Below are 24011 nucleotides of genomic sequence, written 5' to 3'. Positions count from 1 at the left end.
TGACCTAGATGTGTTTGTTGTGTTCCTCCTGTTTATGTGGCATAAATGCTCCAAGGAAAGAAAAAAAAAGAAAAGAAAAAAATAGACAAAAGTTGTCAGACCTCACTGGGCAGGGTAAAAGCAGGCCAGTGTGGTGGGTTTGGATTCGCGAACAACTGTAAGTCCGTCATATTTCCGTCTATGCTGTGTTCGTCTGACTGAAACATTGAAAATCATTTGCGTTTCATGCAATATGAGAGAGAAAACATCTTTCTGTTGGGGAATAACAGGGCATTTTGATTTCCAGATCCAGAGAGGGGTTGAAGCATCCTTCACAAAAAACCCAAACGCTCAATTTGGGACTCATTTTGACACGTATACTGTAGATTCTTAATGACCCTGAATGGATGGGAATCAGTGTGTCCTTCTCGTCTCTTTTTAAATCATGACAGAAATACACAAACAGAATTTGACAAATGATATTTAGGGATAACTTTATTTTTTGTTATTTTTTCCTTTTGTTATGTGAATTGAATGAGAAAATTGTCTGGAGGTTTCACAAGACTGTGTAGTTGTTTATTGGACTCCTTGTTTATTGCAGTCTATTGGATAGAACTGTAGAAATAAAATTTACGTACGAAAACTGGTAAAATCCAATAAAAATGTTTTTATATGCACCAAAATAAAAGCATGGGTTGACTCTATGATGATGTCTCTTGTTTCCTCTGAGTTAAGAATCTATTGCTTTCTTTTTTTCTTTATTTATAATTTTTTTTTAGATGGATAGATTTTTTATTTTAGTATCATTGAAATGCTATTATAGTGTTTGTTATATTTTCTATATATAAATATGTTTTTTTTGTTTGTTTTAATTTTGGTTCAAGGTTTAATAATTTTGAGTTTTGTCATTTTTATTATTTTAAATGTCAATATAGTTTTTATTACTTTTTATTTTTAGTTGTAGTAATTTTAGCATATCAAGTTAAACTAAGTTTTTTAGTTTTAACCCTGGATCAGACTGAATTATTTTTATTTATTTAGAATTTTTTGAAAATAAATACCGATTCAACAGCAGCTGTCTGGACAGAACCATGAGAAAGACTGGATCTAGACATCAGAATCATTTCAAGGCCACATTTATTTTTTTTCTCATACTTTCTCATTATCCGTACACACAGTTGCACACAAACATATCCAACCAACTCATCAGCAAAATGCGAGTACAACTTCCTCTCACGCTGCACACAAGTTAGATAAGTATATAGAATTTATAAATTTGCAGAAGTTTATAATTCCCCTGAGAGACATGGGAATGATGTGGAGAATCTAAAGTTCGACTCGATGCTTATACTGTAACTGCGGATTACTAATACAAGAGATATTGCGGTATAAAGGATACAGGTACACTAGCAACCCCTGAAATAAGACCTGTATACTGCTATAATGGCATAAAGAAAGGACAAGGTTTGACACTTGTGTTTGGCACAATCTTGCTAGTTTGCTATGTCATTAACACCAAAAAACTAGGAGTTGAAGCCAGGTCAAAGATTTGGGGTTCAGTAACTTATTCTCTGTCTCAGAATACAGAAGCTTGGCAACAGCGCTCGAGCCACAAGCGAACGGCCTGGACGGTGAACACTAGCAGCTACAGTCAGATTGTTGCGGTGGCGTCGTGTTGTCAGTTAGTCTGCTTGTGGGCGTTCCCGTGGAAACGGCTGGGTCGGCCTCAAGAGTGTCTGACATCTTGTCGCAAATGATGTCCACCAAACGCTCAAATGTCTGCTTGACGTTGACGTTGTCCTTTGCGCTTGTCTCAAAAAACTCAAATCCTTTTGGGAAAGAGAGAGGTAAGCAAATGAAATATACAATACAAGTATAAATGTTTTGGGGTTGAAGATTATATTCGATCAAAAATACAGTAATATTATGAATTAATATTACAAATTAAATAACTGTATTCTATTTGAATATATTTAAAATAATAGTCATTTATTTAAAAGTAATTTGTTCCAGTGATGAATAGCTGAGTTTTCAGCATCATTACTCCAGTCTGCAGTGTCACATGATCCTTCAGAAATCATTCTAATATGCTGATTTGGTGCTCAAGAAACATTTCTTATTAATATCAATGTTAAAAAAAAACTCAATATTTTTGTAGAAACTGTGATATTTTTTGGGAGGATTCTTTGATTTAGAAGTTAATTTATTGATGATTTAGAATATAAATCTTTTGTAAGATTATAAATGTCTTTACTGTCACATTTGATCACTTGAATGTGACCTTGCTGAATAAAAGTATTAATTTCTTTAAAAAAAATTATAAATCTAGTAGTGTGATATATACATAAAATATTTATATTTAATATATATATTTAATAACCCTACAAGTTTGATTAAACAATCAAAATACGAGGAAAATATTTTTTATTTTTTAAATATTTAAAATAGGAGGGTAAATAAGAGCAAAAGCATGCATTGACTACAACATAATCAGTAATTAATATTTTGTTGGTTCTCTAATTTTTGCTTGTGATCATAATTTCTTTATATGACAGCCTGGCCAAAATTACATCCAAACAATTTGCCATGTTTCAGTGCATTATCACAGATAAAACAATTGTCTCCAAGCACGACAACGCAATACGCTTACAAAATCTTTAAGATCAAGGTGAAAATGTGACTTTTCCAGACAACACTTTTGGCCAATACTATATATATATACTCACCCAGCTGTTCCGCTAGCAGTCTCCCATTGTCCACAGACACTATCCTTTCCTCATCCATGTCGCATTTGTTTCCTGCAAGGATCACCTGGGCATTGTCCCAAGAGTATGTCTTAATCTGGGTCGCCCTGACACGAGACGAGACAAAAGCGAGCAGACATGCTTGTCGTCAGTGCAAATGCCCTGGAACATCCTCCAGGACAAGATGTGAAAGACTCAGTCAAACCAAAACATTGTCAGTTTTATTGTATGAGAATGTCATCATGCCACAGAAAATCAATGGGAACTTCATGTCAGACAGACTTGTTTATATTCTGTCCATCTCTCTTCCTTTTTCTCATCTCTTTAGCAGCATGTTTTTTGTTTTCTCTAATCCAGAGATGTAATGGCCCTTCAAGTATTGTATTTCACAGGTCATCGTGACATAAATCTTTTTTCTTTTACAAAAAGTATTTTTTATTTTACTAAACTAACAGGATTAATCAATCTCCAATGTAATTTAATTGAACAGTAAAATGTTTATCGTGCTACGAAGCCCCTCAAGGGACGTAGTGGTGAAAGAGAATACGTGAGATGGGAGGAAAAATAATAAGTCAATGCTTTTGCGTTCTCTCGCAAAATGTTTGCGTTCCCCCGAGAAACTTTGCGTATAGGGACCATGTCCCTTTAGGGGCTCCGTAGTCACACAATAATATTGTATGGCTTCAGACGACTTGAAGGTAACACATTACAATAAGGTTTCATATGTTAACTAAATTAGTTATCATGAACTAAGAATGAAAAATACTTCTACTGCATTTATTAATATTAGTTAATGCAACTCTCATCATTTACAAATACACTTTTAAGATCAAAAGTTGTATCTGTTAACATTAGTTAATGCACTGTGAACTAACATTATTAACTACACTTAAAAATATATATCACTCATTGCTGGTTTATGTTAGTTTACTAACTTCCTAAAGTTAATAAATGAGATCTTACTGTAAAATGTTATGATGTTATGTAAAATGATGCACCTTTTGTGTTCCACAGAAGAAAGAAAGTCACTGAAATGACATGAGGGTGAGAAAATGATGACAAAATTTGCATTTAATTTAAAATACAATTATTTTGAAAATATCATTTGAAACCGTTTTTGAGCACTGAAACAACAATGTCTTTAATAAAGATAATTCAGTAAAAATGATTTCTTAAGTCGGTATCTGCTGAGCTGAGAAAAAAAATGTTTTTTATACCTGTTTAAATACCTGTGTTTACATCCTGTTTTCGGTTGAAGTCCACAGTAGTCGATTGCCGAGTTCACGCGCATAGGTTTAGCTACCTATGATCACGCGCGTGAACTCGGCAATCGACTACTTTGGACTTCAACCGAAAACAGGATGTAAACACAGGTATTTGCGCTGGCTTAAATAACATCATTTTTATACATATCTTTCACATCTACTGCAGTCAGATTCACTCGTGTTCACTCTGAAGGAATCACTCACATGACCTGTGCACTTGTAATGACACATCAAGGATGTTAAGAGGCTAAAAGCAGGTTTAAAACTTGCCCCATTGAAGTCAACAGGGTGCAAATTTTAAAAATAGAATAACTCGGTGTAGGCAACACCGATTTTTGTCGTTGTTCTCTGTATTGACAGCACTCCAAATGTACAAAAAAATGAGCTCAATGTTAAAATTGACCGGAGTTCTCCTTTAGTAATATTTGTGTACTTTCTCTGTACTTTTTGTTCTGTGTATACAGCATTGGAAAGATAAGAAGAGGTCTAAGTAATTTCCCTGACATGATTAATGACTTTCATTTATAGATTTTGACTCCGGGATCGACAGACACGAAGGCAGACGCTGGAAACTGCAGGATCACCTCTGTAAACCCACACAGCAGTGATCCTGAAAGCTCATCAACACTCCTTACCACAACTTACCAGTCCTGAACAGCAGCAAAAGACTCCTCGTTGGTAATGTCATACATTAGGATGAAGCCCATGGCCCCTCTGTAGTAGGCTGTGGTGATAGTCCTGTACCTTTCCTGCCCAGCTGTGTCCTAAAAATAACAAGAGCAGCATTATAATTGGTCGGTTTCACAGACAAGGCTTAAGCCTAAAATATGTCAGTGCCATTGTTTTGTCTCAAGATGCACACCAGTAATGCTTTTTTTTTTGAAGGCACGTTTAAAAAAAGATACTTAAATGTCCTAATTTCACTAAATCCTAATCCTAAACCCTGTCTGTGAAACCAGGCCAATATGTAGTAAATTAGTCTAAAAAGAGGTGCATCTCTACCTATATTTTGACCGAGAATCACGTTAAATTCAATTGAGTCAATTGAGTCTGGGACAGACAAATGGAGTCAAGACAGCAAATGTGTGAACGAATGAGCGCTCGAGTCTGAGACGGTGCTTTGTCACCTCTACAAGTGGCAGCGCTTTAACGGCATGACTAAAATAGAAAAGCATGCCATGATCTGATGAACAGAACAGTTTTGCTGATGCTGACTTAAAGGCCTAGATAAGGTGACAATGGCTTATGTTCTCTTTCCATAAGCCAGTGTTAATCATCACCCCATGTGGTGTTTACATTGCTCCATGTGTGATTATCCAGCTCTTCAGTGCTTTACCAACCATGACACATTGATGCCGAGTTAAAAAAAGACTTAAAGCCTGTGTCATTTTTGAACCATGGCCATTATGACGCGAATGAGGCAGAAATTACCCAGATCTGAAGCTTGATCCTTTTGTCGCTCTTATAAACGGTTTTGACCTTAAAGTCGATGCCCACTGTACTGACAAAGGCAGATGTGAAAGTATCGTCGGCATAGCGGAAGAGGAAAGATGTTTTTCCAACACTGCTGTTCCCGATGATCAACAGCTTGAACATGTAATCAAAGTTTTGATCAGAGCTCTCCTTTTGTTTGTTGTCTTGTGTAGCAGCCATCTGTGAGAACACAAAGCCACAGTTTGATTAATAGATCAAAGGTTTACAGCCTAACTCTTAAAATAGGCGAGTCTAAAAATATAATTATAATATGTCATATATGGTTATATGATAGTATAAATAAATGATAGGTTACACTTTATTTGAAGGTGTCCATGTTACAGTGTAATTATATGTATTGAGTAATAATAATTAACTGCATGTACTTACTATATGGTAGGGTTAGGAATAGGGGTTGGTTTAGGGTTAATTGCAATTATGCATAATTTATAGTTATTACTACAGTAACTAGATGTAGTGTTACCCAATTATAAATTAGTATTTCTTTAAAGACTCAGTCCTCTCCATGTATTTGGTTGTGTGAAATTCAGCACCAGGAGCTGTCCATGGCTGCGTCTTAAACCCAGTGAATGTCCTACAGCATTTTTGCATTTAATCCCACCTTTAACTTTTGTAACCAAAATGTATTTTAGTTTAAATGTTAATATATTTTGCACAAGAGTTGTCAACTATAAATGAATGTGCATCCTGTCTTGATTCCCTTTTTACATGTTTGCATGGCTGGTGCAAACAGAGACATGACCAGATGTGATGATGATCAAAGACAATGTCTGTTTTTAATTAAAAACAATTTTGAAGTACTGTAATATTAAAGAAAACAAAGTCAAAATTAGAAGAAATATGCATTCATTTGAAATATTAAATTATGTTAGCCTACTTTATTGTTTACAACTTTCTATTGGGTCAACGTATTGAGCAAATAAACAACTTTTGACACTCCAGTTCAAATTGTAACCAGGAATAAAACATAACTTTACGTTATTAGAAATGTTATGTGCTCACTTAGCTGGGAAACCAGTGTGATTAATTGGTGTAATATGCGCGTGCAAACTCGGAAGGCGCAGATGATACCCCACAATGTTGTCTAAGTAGGCAGCACACTAGGTTTTGAGACGTAGCCTATAGTGTGGCTCATTCTAGTGTGTTTTTAAAGGGGTCCGTCTCTTTTCAGCCAAGCCCTGGATATTAAAGGCTAATAGTCTTCAAACACCTAATGCTCATAATGACTATACTTGATGTGGACCATAGACAAAGAGCATTTTGATCTGTAAATGAGAGCATAGACTCATATTGGCAATATTCTTTCATATAAACAACCAAGAATGTTTGAATTAGCAGCTCCTGTGAATAAATTAGCTTTTACGGCTGATTGCTTTTCTCTTCACTGATGTTGCGTTTCATAAATTGAATAGCCTAAACATTTCATGACCGGTCAGTAGGCGATTATGCTCGCTGTCAAAAGGCAAATCTCTTTAAACTACATCTTTTTTATTTATTTATTTTCCAGTATGACTAAATTAGCCATTTATTTCTCTTTTTGCGTGGCTCTCCATTACGACCAAAGTGGTCACCAAACATTTAATTTATATAACGACGTTGCACACTTACCTTCCCGTACAACTCCATTGTTTCAGACAATAAAACCAATACAATAAACGGAGCTTGATTCTGATTTAGTCCTAATAAATTATAGTTTTTTCCCCGTTTTGGAGAGGTGGAGTCGGCTGTTTGGGTTGGATGCAGTGATGCTCGCAATGGACGTCAGCAGACACTCTCCACCCATTCATCCATTTGAAGTGTGAGTGCGGGCTGCCGACAGCAGGGGGCGGTGTTGCTCTCTCTCTCTCTCTCTCTCTCTCTCTCTCAGACAGATCACAACAGATAAGAAACAATAGTACAATATATTTTACTCAGAAAAGAAAAGTTTTGGGGAATTTAGTTTTTTCATTACATTATTTATTTTAGAGCATAAGAAACTAATTGAAAATATTTTATTAATTAATGTTATGCTATGTCATCTGTAGTGGACACCAAGACTACAGACATGAAATGACATGTACAGGCAAAAACAATGGGATTTTTCTTTCATTCATCAATCAATTCTTAGGTTTCATAATTATTTTTATTTTTTTATTTATTTATTTTTGCCCACCAAACTTTGTATAAAGATGATTCTCAACTTATGAAAGATATAATGGAATTAAATGATATACCATTTTACTTTTTGCAATATGTTGGTAAAATGGCCATACATGGGTGGTCCCATTCAATACAATGTATCTAATCTAATTTACAACAAAACAACATATAATGAGGTGTAGTAATGGGAGTAATAATTGGCAACATTTTAATATCTAATATTTCTTAGGAATATTGATATAACATTTATTTCCCTATTCACTTGTTGTGTCTCCCAAAATGCCTATTCTATTCCTGGATTCCAGGACGATATAATAAATTATCTGCTAAATATTACAAATTAAAAAAATCACTAGGTAACTTCTGATTAAATTTAATGATGATTTATTTCACTAATATTAAAAATGCACTCAATTCAATATTGAAGCTTGCATGTAAAAAATATTCATTGGATAAGCCCTCGCCATTGGACGGCAGCATGATATAATTAATATTAATGAGCTTGGTAGAACTAGTGCCCATCCCACTCTCGCATGCGCCTGTGTTGTTTACACGAATGTCACGTAGTCCTCGTACTAAAACACGCAATATATACATTGACATGTAAAAGGTAAACCGACTTTTAATTGTGTAAAATGTTGTCTTTAAATGTGTTGTTGGTAGATTGTGCAGGGGTTGGTTGTTTGTCCAAGAAATTTGAAGAAAACGCATTCGCGCTTTTGTGGACAGCTTTTAAAGTAAACAGAAACATACGCGTTCAGGTTGTAAAACACTCCTTTATATTGCTTAAGGTTACATAGTCTGCTATATAATAAATTATTGTGGTAAATAAACTGTTTAGGCGCTGTTTCTATTAAAAACAATGGATTTGTAGCGTTCTCTAGTGGCTGAAGAACTCCACCAGAACTTCATTTTGACTGTATATTTATTGAACAACGACCACATGCACGTGGAGAAGAAAAAGTGTTATATAAAATGTGACTTTCGACTTGCATGTCAGCATTGATCACATACATTTTTATACTGAGTCATGGATATTATATTTGTTTGCTTTTCCCACTAGTGTTCCATCATGGAGGATTCAATAGAGGTCATGCTTCTGCATAAAAGTTACAAGCTCTCCCAACATACTCAGGAAAAGTCACTTTTCACAGCAGCATCTGGAGCTTTGCTCATGGGGGTTTATGGGCTCTGGACATTATTTGCACTTCCTGGCTTTCGGAAAGTACCCACATGTCTTAAGGTACTGCAAGTAATATACCATATATTGGCAGCTATATATATTTGCTCAGTTATACATAATAAAGAGCTGCCAATAGCACTGTATTCGTTCAGTACCCTGGGTGGTATCTTTTTAGATGGCAACAATCTGCACTTTCCCATGTGCCTGGATACAGTTGTTGTTTAGACTGGAGAGAAGAGAGAGAAAATCAATCCAATTAAACACTTATGTAAGTTACATTAATATTGTCCAGGTGCCTTATTTGCCCTCCAGCAGAACACAGACCCAGAATGTAATGAAACTCCTGCATGGGAGAGCAGGATGTCTGGCAGATCTGGGATCAGGTGATGGGCGACTGGTGAGTCTTTAACACTTGCATGATAATTAATGATAAATTATATGTTATATATTGTGCTTAACACTAGTCATTTTGCATAATAACAATGCATGTATTTGTCTTCCATAGCTTGGACATCTAAATCCTAATAATGAATAAAGCATTTAACATGCTAATGTAAATAATGTGAATCTCCAAGTGCTAAATGAGACTTACAGATGAAGTTTTTTGCTTCTACTGTAAGCACTTTCTGTTTCAGATGCTTCTGATGGCTTTCTGCAGATGACTACTTTCTCACCACAATACATGGTGAGATGCTTAGCAACTGGATGGGAGAGAAAATATGGAAAGTGAAGCAAAATATATTTAAAATAATTTGAAAACAGGCTATTTATAACTTTGCTGTTAGATGTTGCTCAAGGGGCTTGGCTTTCTGAACTGAAATGACTAATCTATGGGCTATTTTTATGGTGATTTCACACCATGATAATGGCCACTGGGCAGTCTACCTGGAGCTGCCTCTTTTGCGTTCCAAAATAGATCCCATTAACACTCTACGAGGCTCAAATGTGGATGAAAATATATTATATTTATAATTGCAAGAATTATTGGTCTTGCATTTGACAATATTCCTTGTGTGTGTTTTTTTTTTATATACGGAGAGCAAACAATATGAGTCTGGTTTATGTTTGACTGTAACTGACATAAATATCCCAGAACCTGGTTCTCAGAGTGTTGGTCTGGATGTGTTTTGTAGGTATTTGCTGCCACTGTAGAGGGTTTCCAATGCACTGGCTTTGAAATCAATTCTATCCTAACTGGATATGCCAGAGTCAAAGCAAAGTTGAAGGGAATACCATCCAGCACTGCCAGTTTCATAAACCAGGACTTTTGGAAGGTAAGATGTTGTTAAAAGTAAAGTATGTTATTCCTGTGCTATTTCAACTGGTCTTCCATTGGCCAGTCAAATAATTAGTCCTGCCCTTAACTCATGCCATTGGTTGAGTAAATGATGCTGTTTTGCGATGCTCAAGCAAACATAGTTACAACAGTGTTGAAAAAGTGTTTACCAATCAACCTAAAGGGGAAAAACAAGATCAGAATTTTATCGGAAAGCTTAGTTCCACAAGGAACTGTCTTCAGAGCAGTGATAAATTGCATAAACTGCTTAGACTAGTCTTAAAAATTAGTTATCTTTTTTTTTTTTTAGGACTGAGCCTAGCTATTCAGCAATTCAGTTACATAGAAAGGTAGATTGGTCTAGTTTGAAACAGAAAAGTGAGATGGATTACTTCTTCTCAAACTGCTGGTTGAACTGCTTGAAAAATTACACATATCGTGTGCTTATTTTATTTCAGAATTGATTTCACATGTCCAAGTGTTGATGATTCAATTTTACCATTTCCTTTCACAGACCAATTTGTCCAAATATAACAATGTGACTGTATTCTTGGCACCCGGAGTGGTATGTATGCGCAGATGTCCTTGCTCCATTTATACTGAGCTGGTAAAAAGACAATTTGAGGACTGTTTTAAAAATAGAAAAGATAGTACAGTATCTTTTCAAAAGGAGCACAAAGAGACATGTATTCTACTAAATTGCGCAATGATTTTGGTCTGATCATTGGGATTTGTTGGAGAAGAAATAAGCTTAGGTTACCATGGAGAGTTTTCGAGTAATTTTTTAACAACATGGTGTGTGAGACAGATGGGGATGAACACAGTCCCACTTCTCAATGGAAAACACTAATGCAACAAAATCACCTGTTTGACTTGCCAATAATAGCCTTGGTCAATACAATGTGCTTTGTTGTCTACAGATGGAGGTGTTGGGTAGGAAACTGGAGAAGGAGCTACCAGATGAGGCTCGTGTGATTGCCTGTCGCTTCCCATTTCCCGACTGGACTCCTACAGCCACAGTGGGTGACGGACTAGAGCAGGCCTGGGCATATGATATGAATGCCATACATACAACATCATGAGATAAGGAGAAAAGCACCTTTCCTTGTGTCAAAAAGATTTGTTTTATGTTTGAGCTCCACCTGAAAGTTACCTGTCACTTTAGAAGACAAAGTATATGCAAAGTATAAAGCATATAATAATTACTTGTTTTTATATTGAACACAACATTTTTTCCTCCTGTTCTGTTCCCACATGTGGGTTTGATGACAAATGGCTTGTGTGTGTTGTAAAATACTAAACTAAACTGTGAAATAAAGAGCCAACATTGCCTTAATGCCAATAAACTGATCCTATAATCTTGGTCTTTTAATATCTCCTAGAATAGCTAATCTAATCTCCAGGATTTTGAGGATAAGATCATGTTTCTCCATCACATGTAGTTCAGTCTTACATTATAGTTCCCACAAATTAAGAAAAATAACTAAATAACTCTAACTTTATATATATATATATATATATATATATATATATATATATATATATATATATATATAATGACTGCAGTCAACACTTAGTTTTTTATAAATTAGGGAAATGCAAAAAAATATTTTTCTTGTATTCCTATCATGCTGCAGAAAGGGTGCAAATAATGTTATTTTTTGGGTGTCACATTTGATATTTTTAAAGGATGTTACACTTTTTTAGTGAGGAAAAATAATGCAGTAACAGGTTGCACACAAAATGTGGGACCCAGCTAAATATGTTTTGATAATTAAAATGAAAAGCTAATAGTGCTTGGAACTACTTTGATATTAATGTAAAAAAAAAAAAAGTATGTTAAAATGAAACCATTTGTGCATGACTTTAATTATTAAATACAGTCAAGAAGGTCAAGACCTCTGATGTCGGACAGGTCAAAATCCCAATTTAAAGAGGAAATACTAATATTTGATATGTTTAAAACTATATTAATTTTATGTTAGGTAATAGTGTGTCTAACATATAATATTTCTCACAACATGGAATTTGTACGTATCATTTTTTTTATGGAACATGCCAGATGTTGTATGTCACTTTGACCACATGGTGATGCTCTGACACTCCTCTATGAACCAATGCATGGGATTTAGTTCTTTCAAACGTACAAATGAATTTACGATGGTTAATTTATTGAATATCAATATTTTGCCAATATCTCGCCGATGCTTATTTGTATTGTGTAGGCTATAAATAGCACACCCTTTACCGAAAAACAAGATCTGTAGAACAATTTTCTGTGAGAGATTGCAGTGTGACTATATGAACCAGTGCACAGATATACCAGATTCTCTCTTATAATATTTGTCTAGTAGGTGCCTGCGAGTGCGAAGTGTCTAGGATGTTTAATAATGGATAGAGTGAGGTAGTTCACAGATGACTGTACACCAGACCTCACGCGCCATATAGGGTCTTCCCCTCTCGTGACGTAGTTCGTCTAGAGGAGAGGCGCGCGCCGGTGCTGAGGTATAAAAGCGAGGAGACACGCCGGTACAGCAGCACTGTGACAGTACACACAGTTACAGAGTTATGGAGACACTAAGGAATACCTCTTACCCAACTATAACGGCACACAACGAAAAGATGTGTGAGCTCAATAATATAAGTGAGCAAGGAAGGAAAAAGCCAGAGGATAACAGTCGGACGGGCACAGAGTATTCCAGAATCATTACAGACCCCGATACTGGGAAATGTTACTGCCGGGGAAAAGTTCTGGGAAAGGTAATAGCCGCAATAATAATCCTGATATTAATTATTTAATTAATTAATTATTTTATTTTTTATATAAAAGTATTGTATTATTTTATGTGGGGGAAAAAACATTATTCATTGTATTTGTGCATGTTTGCATTGCTTTTCTATCTATCTATCTATCTATCTATCTATCTATCTATCTATCTATCTATCTATCGGTGCACTGGTTATGACTGCATTGCTTCTTGAAAATCTCTTTTTCTTGGAGTTGGTTAACTTTATACTTATCTTATACTTTCTATATGCCACAGGGAGGCTTTGCAAAGTGCTATGAAATGACCGACCTGTCTTCAAGTAAAGTCTATGCAGCCAAAATCATCCCGCATACGCGCGTGTCAAAACCGCACCAGAGAGAGAAGGTAGGACAGACACATTGCATATGTAAATACGATTGCATGAGTGACTGATCGAGACCTCTTACTGATGTTTTATATTGTGTTAATCCAGATAAACCGAGAGATTGACCTGCACAGATCTCTCAGCCACAAACACATAGTGCATTTCTACCACCACTTTGAAGACAAAGACAACATATATATTCTATTGGAGTACTGCAGTAGAAGAGTAAGTATCTTTTCTTCTTTTTTTAAAAAGTGTTTTAAAGTGAGGAATTCTATCATAATATATAATGCAAATGATTGTGTTCTCCCTAACTGACTCCTGGTATTGTTTTTTAGTCATTGGCCCATATACTGAAGGCACGAAAAGTCCTAACAGAACCTGAAGTCAGGTATTACCTGAAACAGACAGTGTCTGCTTTAAAATACCTTCACGATTTAGAGATCCTGCATCGTGACCTGAAACTAGGTATGCATGCATTTACGCACTCGTATGATGTATATTAACATTCCATCAGTTCATAAGTAGTTACAATTTTTATGTTTTATCATTCTAGGCAACCTGTTTGTGAGTGACTCAATGGATCTGAAAGTGGGAGATTTTGGGCTGGCAGCCAAACTAGAGCCAGTCAGCAACAGACGCAAAACGATCTGCGGTACACCCAATTACCTGTCCCCGGAAGTGCTGAACAAACAGGGCCACGGCTGGGAGTCTGACGTGTGGGCTCTGGGCTGCGTCATGTGAGTTTGTCACCATCAGATCCGAGGGTTTCCTCTATGCAATATATTTAGAAACTGCTCAGTATTAATAGGCATTGATTGCCGATTCAGACTCACTCTCTATGAATGAATGTCTACTTTTGTTCAGGATTGTATTTGGTGATCATGCTTTAGCTTATTGATTGAATATCATAATAGCAGCACATGTAGCACAGTTTGAGCTGTGAGTGTCGAGCTGTTCTGTACTGTTCGAGTACTTTCTGTCATCCGGTGAACACAAAAGATGAAAACTGAGGCTGTCAAGCTCTAAAATAGCACCATAAAAGTGGTCTTTGGCAATATTTAAAGTCTTTTGAAGATTTAAGTTGTGTTTTATATTGTTATTTACTGTTAAATAAGTGAATAACAACTTCTGTCTGCCAGACTAGCTATCATATGACTAAAGAGGACTTCCTTTATGATACTTTTATGGTGCTTTTGCATAATTTTTTAAGCTTGACAGCCCCAGTCCTCCTTATTCAGTTAATTATATTAAAAAGAACAGCCCTAATATTATCAAAAAATAGTTCAAAACCTATTGACATGAAAAATGACATGGCGTTGAGTAAATGTTGACTGAACTATTATTTTAAGAGCCAAACCCTTATTAATCTTACATTCATTTTCCTTTTCAGGTACACCATGCTCCTGGGAAAACCTCCATTCGAGACCACGAACCTGAAGGAGACGTACCACTGTATCCGAGAGGCCCGGTACACCCTCCCGGCCTCCCTCTCTCTCCCTGCCAAACAGCTCATTTCCGGCATGCTCGCACAGAACCCTGTGGACCGCCCGCACCTGGACGGCATCATTCAGCATGAATTTTTCACCCAGGTAAGTTTATTTGTCACAGCGCAGGTTTCAGTATATCCGGCCAAGTAGTTGGATTTTTGGTCAATGTTTTTGTCTTGATTTCGCCGCAGGGCTTCATGCCAGAAACTCTACCTGTCAGCTGCTGCCATTCTGCCCCAGACTTTCACATTTCCAGTCCAGCCAAGAGCTTCTTCAAAAAGGCAGCGGCGGCTCTTTTCGGCGGCAAGAAGGACAAAGCCAAGTACTATGAGAATATAAGTAAGTGCTTGCTTTATGTAACTATAGCATCCTTCTTTTCAGATGAACCTATTAATAACTGTTGCTATCTTCCGACAGATCGCTTGGCCAAAGAAGAGGAAGACATATTCAAGCTCCGTCAAGACTTCAGAAAGACTGCCATCAGTCATCAGATTACTACACACTTATCCGAGGTGAGCATTGTTCTCTTTATAGCAGACTATAATAAGGAATTCATCACCAGCTCAGAGATATTAATGAAGGTTAAGTGTTCGGTCATTCATGACACACATATGCTGCAATTTCTCCTGTTTAGGAAGGAGGAAATCCGTCAGCACCTACAAGAAAGCTTGTTACCCAGGCAACTGCCGGAAGGCTGCAGACACGAGATACCATTCATTTGATTGTTAGAGGCAGCTTGGGCAGCTGCAGTAGCAGCAGTGAATGTAAGCATGTGTGTGTGTGTCTGTCTGTGTGTGTGTGTGTGTGTGTGTGTGTGTGTGTGTGTGTGTGTGTGTGTGTGTGTGTGTGTGTGTGTGTGTGTGTGTGTGTGTGTGTGTGTCTGTCTGTCTGTGTGTGTGTCTGTGTGTGTGTTTCACCTGTTTGGTCTGATTCCAGCTCATTAGTATCGCTAGCTGATGCAATGTATCCCGCTGTCTCTCTGTAGGTCTTGAAGACACCACCACTGGCACTGTGGCGGAGGCTGTTATTAGTGTTCTGAGAGGCTGTCTTGAACACATGCCTAAAGGTGAATAAGACATATTACACTTCACACTTCACACTCAGGATTTTCTATACCGAATCCATTCTGTAGAGTAAAGAAAATGTGTGATCTTTGCATCTAAAAGTACTTTTTTTCCCTACAGCGGATAGCCTTCCCAGAGGAAATGGTTGCAATAGTTTGAAGTGGGTGACTAAGTGGGTGGACTACTCTAACAAATATGGCTTTGGCTATCAGTTGTCTGACAACACAGTGGGCGTCCTTTTCAACAACGGAATGCACATGAGTCTCCTCTCTGACAAGAAGTAGGTGCTTCAAGTTGACTGTTCGCTAACTCACTTCCGCTCAAATTAAAAAAAAATTCAACCCTATACTAGTGTTCATGTGTAATGCCAATTTGATTCATATCTGAAGTAGGCAAACGTTATGCAATACATATTCATGAAGCAGGTGCTTACCAATATGCATAAGCTAGGGATGCACCAATATTTTATAATATTTTTTTTTATATTTTTTTTATATATATATTTGAAAAAATATATATATACACTTTATTTTATCAAATGAATAAAAAAATATTTAAATTCAAAATAAATGCTACTGGTCAATATAGACATCACAAAACTATAATGTTCAGTATAAAATGATATTTTATAAAAAAAAATAAAGAAATTGAAAATTTTATTCAGCAGTGATGCATTAAATTGATCAAAATGACAGTAAAGATAGTATTTCAAATAAATGCTGTTTTTTTTTTTTTTTTACTTACTTCTATTCAATAAAGAATCCTGTGGAAAAAAAATCATGGTTTTTAACATTGATAATAATAATATATTTTCCTGAGCACCAAATCAGCATATTAGAATAAATTCTCTGAAGATTGGAATAATGATGCTGAAAATTTAGCTTTGCCCATAAATGATTTTTTAAAATATATTTAAATGTAAAACAATCATTTTAAATTGTAGTGATATTTCACAATATTATTGTTTTACTGTTTTTTTTTTTTTTTTTTTTTTTTTATCGAATAAATACACCCTTGGTGAGCATGAGAAACCTCTTTAAAAAAAACATTAAAAAACTTTTGAACGCTAGTGCATATTTAATATACCCAATAGTATTCCTTATGATTTCCATCCATAGTCTTCAGCATAGTTTCTAGATGATCTTCTAAAAGGAAGAACAATTGCACCAATATCCTGGAAATGTCAGTTGAATGACAAATTGCATTACACATCAAGAGCAAGCATTAGTCATAGACCATATATATATGTATATATAACTGTAGAATCAAACAGTGAGGATTGTGTTGCATTGATTGTGTAGTTTTTGATAAATATGTTATCTTCATTTTTAGGACTGTTCATCAATATGCTGCGCTCGGCCAGAAGTCTGTTTTCTCTGTTATTGAGGCTCCCGAGTGTGCTGTGGCCCAGGTCACCATCCTCAAGTACTTTGCCCACTACATGGAGGAGAATTTGATGGATGTGAGTGCACTCTTAGTTGAACCCCTTCTGTTTGTATTTAGCTTTGAATTTGTTACAGGTCTTAAAGTCATAGACTTGACATTCTGGTCTAGATTTCAGGCTGTACAAGAAGCTGTTGTGTTAATATGCATTGTTTATCCTTATTTTTCATTCAGGGAGGGGATGTGATAAGTGAACCAGATACACAGAAGACCAGAATATATCTTCTGCAGTGGTTGAAATCAGACAGAGCTTTATTGATGCTTTTCAATGATGGCACATTCCAGGTAATATTATGGTCATTTATATTTACTACAAAGCAGATTTTAAATGGATAGTTCACCCATAAATTAAAATTATTTCATCATTCTGACGATTAGCAAAAAGCATCATCGAAGTACCATAACTTTTAGCTTTTTTTTGTCATTTTGGAGCTTGGCAGCAGCTGGTCACCATTCACTTTCATTGTATAGAAAAGATAAGCTTGAACATCCTGCCTAACATCACCAAAAAATAACAACATGAGGGTAAATGATGACTGAATTGTAATTTTTGGGTGAACTATTTCTTTAATGCAGCAGTAGATAACACATACTCCTGCAAACGTTGGTAGAGCTTTATTCCCCATGTAAAAAGCTACTGCCTAGTGCTCTCTACGCCCATCAAAAGCCCTGGGTAGTTATCAGTCAGGTCTGTCTGTTCAGATAAAAAGCTGTGTACACTATAGCACTGTGGGAAGAAGAAGGTCACAAACCCTGCTGTAATAACATCCTGCTACGGGATGTAAGTGTTTCACGTCAGTTCAAGAATAACAAAAGTTATTTCTTCATCTCCGAACAGGTGAACTTCTATCACGACCACACCAAGCTCATCCTGTGCACACAGCAGGACGAATACTTGCTGACGTACATCAACGAGGAGCGAACCTCCACCACCTTCCAACTGAGCACGTTGCTCGGCACGGGCTGCACCGCGGACCTGCGCAGTCGTCTGGAGTATGCCCTGAACATGCTGTTGCAGCGAAGCAACTGAGATTGACAGATGAGGAGAACAGTTGGCCACTGACTCAGCAAGAAATTATGATTTATTTCAATGCAAGGGCACAGAGGAGTTGTTGAACTGAAAGTCCACTGGATGTGAACTGGATGGAGCTATGGAAAGGTCTTCAGTAACTGAGACAGACTCTGTAGATTTACAAATGCTGAAATTCAGAGACTGTAGTGAAGAGGAATGATGTGATGAAAAGATTATAAGGAGGAAAGAAAATCTGGGCTGGGACCAGGGATACCTTGACAAGAAACTGACTTCTTGTGTGTTTGTGTGGTAAAATGTTTATGGAACACACATGCATGTAATAATCTGCAAAAATTATTGTTTTTTCTCCCCTGTCATTACAGAATATTTATTGTGTACATATTTCCTTATTTATTTATTTATTTAATTAATAAAAAAAAACAAATTCTAACATTATGATTTTTTTTCTTTAGACTTTTTTGAAAATATAAGTTTTTAATAAGTAACTAGATAAGACAGCTTGGAGTGTGTGCAGTATACGTTGTAGAACAAAACATCTAGGCCTATGTATCTTCAAGTTATGTTTACCACAGGCTTTATTTTACTCATAAATTGAAAAACCCTATAGGAAAATCTTGAAGGAACCAGTGGCGAATTAGATTTCCGGGTTCTGACGTCATATCTGCACCACTCTATTAAATCATATTAGAGATTTATGAGGGCTTTTACTCAAGTGGGTGTGGTCAAGTTAAGTGACAGATATTCACAGCCAATCATTCAACAAGTAAGCTACGTCACTGCCACTGCTGTAGTAGAATGAACATCACATTCACTTGGTCAGAAAAGTAAGCCTGTGTTCTCAGACTGCTGGGAAATTTGAGTTAATTTAGTTTTCTATAAAAATAACGGCAAAATGACAAAGAACTCATGATTCGTAAGTAACCATGTCAACATACACGCAGGGTCAAGGTATACGAAGCAAAATTCGGTCGCGAGAGATGGCATGGATAAATAGAAAGAATTGTATTCTATTCCGAATTCAGTTTGACTGATACACACGCGACTTATCAGTGCGGCTTTTTGTGCGCTATGAACGCTTGTGTCTCGTGTTTGGGCAGTCAGACATATTTCACATAAATTCCGGTAGTAGTGTATGATGTCGTAGTAGGATATCAAAGATTTTTGGCTTTTAAGCCGATTTTAGAACACTTTTAATTTGTCATGTGTCTCCTAACAATGAGCAAAACATTGACGAAGAGTTATACAGCATTGCACCATAGGCCCCACCCACTGACATTCAGTTGCTTAAAGGGGTGGTATAATTCCCTTTTCACAAGATGTAAAATAAGTCTCTGATGTCCCCAGAGCGTGTATGTGAAGTTTTAGCTCAAAATACACCACAGATATTTTTATATAGCATGTTCAAATTGTCACTTTTTGAGGGTGAGCAAAAACGCACCATTTTTGTGTGTGTCCCTTTAAATGCAAATGAGCTGCTGCTCCCAGCACAGAGGGCGGCGCTACAACAGCTCGTTCTTAGAAGCTTTAATTACCTCACACAGACATGCACTGAAAATTTCAAAAACTTTTAGCCTTTTATATTCAAACCGAAGTGACAACTCAAGAAGAAGTGACAACATGTAGACAACATTCTGAATGGTTAGTTGATGAATTTATGTAGCTTATTTGTAGTTATCTTCTAGTCATTGATTAGCATATTCTGTCTTGATCATCTATAAATCGTGTTCTGGGGGCGGGGTTAATGTAAATGTTAGGGTTCGTGATGTCACTAACCCGGGAGTAATGTCGTGTAGTCCCTACCAGCCATTTGTTGTAGTCCTTAAAAAACGATTTCTTTAAAGGCATACTATGCAGTTTCCGTTTTTTGTCAAACAGCGACCCCTAGAGTAGCTGTGGAGTACTTGTATTTAATGTTACTGTCGTAAATACCACTCACACAGAGCCGTCTCTGCACTCGCGGCCTGATCCCCTGTATACCGGTACCTGTTCAGTAGGATGGAAGCGTCGGACATCGAACAGGCACAGATAGACTCAGAAGATGTCTACTGACCGCGCTTTCTTCATCGACTCTGCCATGATTCACGCCTGAAATGCGTGCTAGTGTCTTAGAGCCTGCTTCATATGTTGTTGATGTATTTGACATCGTGCCGTAAAGCAAGTTGTGATTCTCGCGAGATTTGGCGAGGCGCCACCTCTCAAACTTGCATTGCTGGTTTTGCCAGTGTCCTCATTAGAATCCATTATAATCACTGACACTGTCTACACTGGATACAGTATACAGATACGTGTTTAGTTTCTGACATAGCTACTCCACGCACTTGAGTTTGTCAACAAAAGGAATGAAAGAGTGAAAGAACGTTCATAGTGTTCATAATGTCGGAGGACTATATGTTTGTTTGGAGCATTTTGTTTTGTAAATGAGCCACAGTGTAATAGCGAGTTCACAAAGAAATTTGTTGAAAAATGAAGCAGCAACTGGATTGGATCTGACAGTAGCTACATCACAAACCGTAAGTTAATGATTTCATAATGCTTTGTCTGTAAATTATGTTTTTTTATGGCAAATGTTTTCAAAACACTTATGTGCAATAGTTGTGCATAATAGGAGGCATTGATACTGTTTCCTATGCAATGACATTGGCCAATCATAATAGTGCCTGTTTACTGACAAGCCTTGAAGTAGGAAACACGGATAATTTCAGACGGAGGGTCTGAATGTTTTTCCACATGTATGTATGTATGTATGTATGTATGTATGTATGTATGTATGTATGTATGTATGTATGTATATATATATATATATATATATAGAGAGAGTGGGGAGAACAAGTATTTGATGCACTGCCAATTTTGCAGGTTTTCCCACTTACAAAGCATGTAGAAGTCTGTAATTTTTATCATATGAAGAGTTTCGTTGCAAAACGAGATATATCCATTTTGAGAAATGTTGGTTATTTGACATTATTATTTAAGACATCAACAGTCAAGTTCATTCACAATTTTTTGTACATTAAACTATTACTTGAGCTCAGTGAAGGCCAGGGACACAATATTCTTCAAATCCAGGATATTTATTATTTTATTTTATGTCCATAAATAGATCATAAATAAGTCAAAAACCATGCCAAAATGCAACATAATTATCTTAACATTGTCAAACATCTTAAATTGGTAAAAAAAAAAAATACATCATAAATATATGGAATAGTATATACAAAGATTGATTAATAATAATACGATTCTGAGTTAGTTTTGGCCAGAACATACACAACATAACATAACATAACATTTTTTTTTTTTTTTTTTTTTTGCAAAACGCTATATATCCACCATAGGCTATATTCTACTACTGTAATACCATTGAAGAAATCTTTTGGATCATCAGTGGGAAAATTAACAATAATTTATCAATTAATCGTAAATATTCATAATATTCAAAAACATAATGCCATAATAAACATAATGTGAGTGACTATGGCGTGTGCCAGTAATCCAGGGCAGTCCCTGAATGAAAAGGTCGGATAACAACGTACGGACGTCTGTGTGCTTGTGCTTCACATAGGGACAGTGGGCATAAAAAAAAATAAATAAAAAAAAACACCGTTGCGCTGCCTGGCTAGCTGAGCTGTCAGAGCAAACAAACTGCAGGTTCAACCATCCTTAAACAGCTTCGTGATTAGTTACAATTTAGATAAGTAAGATTAAGTTAGTTATAGATAAACGACTTGTAGCTTGTTACAGAAAGAGTGGAGGCTCCTTCCACACCGCTGCTGAAAACCAAACCTGTATGATCAGATCCATAACGTTAGCTTGACTCTGAAGCTTTGATTCTCTGACTGACAGACAGCTGTTGATCAGTGACGTAGCCTACGTGACTGACAGCTCGCCGCCTACAGTATAAACAATTAAATGGTAAACGTTTTTTAGTTAGCCTATTGAATCCTCTTTTTAAAAATATATGTTTTATGTTTTGATATTATCGTTAATTTAAATCACTGAGCAAACTCGGAGCACTTCACCGGCGGTGACTCTCTCCTCGCTTGACATCCTGAGCTCGCGCAGCATCCTGAACGTTCTATAGCCTAACCGTTATATCGCACTTTGTAAAGAAACTGGGCTGGCGGATATCGCGTTTTGTGAAAAAATACATTTTGTAGTAGGCTTAAAATGTACATTTTTAAATCTTATTAATGGCAGCAATTCACACATAGATTAAGGTACATCTGAACAGTGATTTCCAATAATAAAATCCAAATGTCAAAAAATGGCGTTTATCGCGTTTTGCAACCGAACTCTTCATATGTACTCTTCAACTGTGAGTGACAGAATCTAAAACAAAATTCCAGAAAATCACATTGTATGATTTTTAAGTAATTAATTTGCATTTTATTGCATGACTTAAGTATTTTAAACATCAGAAAAGCAGAACTTAATATTTGGTACAGAAACCTTTGTTTGCAATTACAGAGATCATACGTTTCCTGTAGTTCTTGACCAGGTTTGCACACACTGCAGCAGGGATTTTGGCCCACTCCTCCATACAGACCCATCCCTCAGGTTTCGGGGCTGTCGCTTGGCAATACGGACTTTCAGCTCCCTCCAAAGATTTTCTGTTGGCTTCAGGTCTGGAGACTGGCTAGGCCACTCCAGGACCTTGAGATGCTTCTTACAGAGCCACTCCTTAGTTGCCCTGGCTGTGTGTTTCGGGTCGTTCTCATGCTGGAAGACCCAGCCACGACCCATCTTCAATGCTCTTACTGAGGGAAGGAGGTTGCTGGCCAAGATCTCACGATACATGGCCCCATCCATCCTCCCCTCAATACGGTGCAGTCGTCCTGTCCCATTTGCAGAAAAGCATCCCCAAAGAATGATGTTTCCACCTCCATGCTTCACGGTTGGGATGGTGTTCTTGGGGTTGTACTCACCCTTCTTCTTCCTCCAAACACGGCGAGTGGAGTTTAGACCAAAAAGCTCTATTTTTGTCTCATCAGACCACATGACCGTCTCCCATTCCTCCTCTGGATCATCCAGATGGTCATTGGCAAACTTCAGACGGGCCTGGACAGGCGCTGGCTTGAGCAGGGGGACCTTGCGTGCACTGCAGGATTTTAATCCATGATGGCGTAGTGTGTTACTAATGGTTTTCTTTGAGACTGTGGTCCCAGCTCTCTTCAGGTCATTGACCAAGTCCTGCCGTGTAGTTCTGGGCTGATCCCTCACCTTCCTCATGATCATTGATGCCCCACGAGGTGAGATCTTGCATGGTGCCCCAGACTGAGGGAGATTGACCATCATCTTGAACTTTTTCCATTTTCTAATAATTGCGCAGCGCCAACAGCTGTTGCCTTCTCACCAAGCTGCTTGCCTATTGTCCTGTAGCCCATCCCAGCCATGTGCAGGTCTCCAATTTTATCCCTGATGTCCTTACACAGCTCTCTGGTCTTGGCCATTGTGGAGAGGTTGGAGTCTGTTTGATTGAGTGTGTGGACAGGTGTCTTTTATACAGGTAACGAGTTCAAACAGGTGCAGTTAATACAGGTAATGAGTGGAGAACAGGAGGGCTTCTTAAAGAAAAACTAACAGGTCTGTGAGAGTCAGAATTCTTAGTGGTTGTTAGGTGATCAAATACTTATGTCATGCAATAAAATGCAAATTAATTATTTAAAAATCATACAATGTGATTTTCTGGATATAGCAAAAAAACTTTATTAACATTATAAGGAATCCTTTTTTTTTTTTTTTAATCCATTCCATGAACCCTTTAAGTAA

The 24011-nt window shown here is 36.9% G+C and overlaps 3 protein-coding genes across 3 annotated transcripts; 2 read left to right on the top strand and 1 right to left on the bottom strand.

Moving 5' to 3' along the window:
• Window positions 1–1617: 1617 nt before the first annotated feature.
• On the bottom strand, window positions 1618–7242 carry rab3c (RAB3C, member RAS oncogene family; the record flags this gene model as incomplete). The annotated part of the gene is made up of 5 exons (XM_084388564.1): window positions 7091–7242; window positions 5420–5641; window positions 4634–4752; window positions 2706–2830; window positions 1618–1808 (listed from the first exon to the last, which is right to left on the bottom strand). Exons 1-5 carry the CDS (start codon window positions 7106–7108, stop codon window positions 1618–1620), a joined length of 675 nt encoding a protein of 224 aa, XP_084244690.1. The 5' UTR covers window positions 7109–7242.
• Window positions 7243–8112: 870 nt separating this feature from the next.
• LOC311278580 (ATP synthase subunit C lysine N-methyltransferase) lies at window positions 8113–11436 on the top strand. The gene is made up of 6 exons (XM_084389531.1): window positions 8113–8231; window positions 8685–8864; window positions 9097–9201; window positions 9938–10078; window positions 10595–10645; window positions 11001–11436. The coding sequence occupies exons 2-6, from the start codon at window positions 8694–8696 to the stop codon at window positions 11160–11162; spliced, it is 630 nt and encodes a 209-aa protein (XP_084245657.1). The 5' UTR covers window positions 8113–8231; window positions 8685–8693; the 3' UTR covers window positions 11163–11436.
• A 1139-nt stretch (window positions 11437–12575) lies between these two features.
• plk2b (polo-like kinase 2b) lies at window positions 12576–18650 on the top strand. Its single transcript, XM_084389331.1, has 14 exons — window positions 12576–12840; window positions 13125–13232; window positions 13321–13437; window positions 13551–13680; window positions 13769–13952; window positions 14606–14804; window positions 14894–15041; window positions 15120–15214; window positions 15337–15466; window positions 15688–15768; window positions 15887–16046; window positions 17099–17228; window positions 17384–17494; window positions 18048–18650. The coding sequence occupies exons 1-14, from the start codon at window positions 12649–12651 to the stop codon at window positions 18237–18239; spliced, it is 1977 nt and encodes a 658-aa protein (XP_084245457.1). The 5' UTR covers window positions 12576–12648; the 3' UTR covers window positions 18240–18650.
• The last annotated feature ends 5361 nt before the right edge of the window (window positions 18651–24011 follow it).

This window comes from Rutilus rutilus (genome assembly GCF_951802725.1).
Source record: "Rutilus rutilus genome assembly, chromosome: 19".
NCBI classification, from domain to species: Eukaryota; Metazoa; Chordata; class Actinopteri; order Cypriniformes; family Leuciscidae; genus Rutilus; species Rutilus rutilus.
This window is presented reverse-complemented; position numbering and strand designations above follow the sequence as displayed.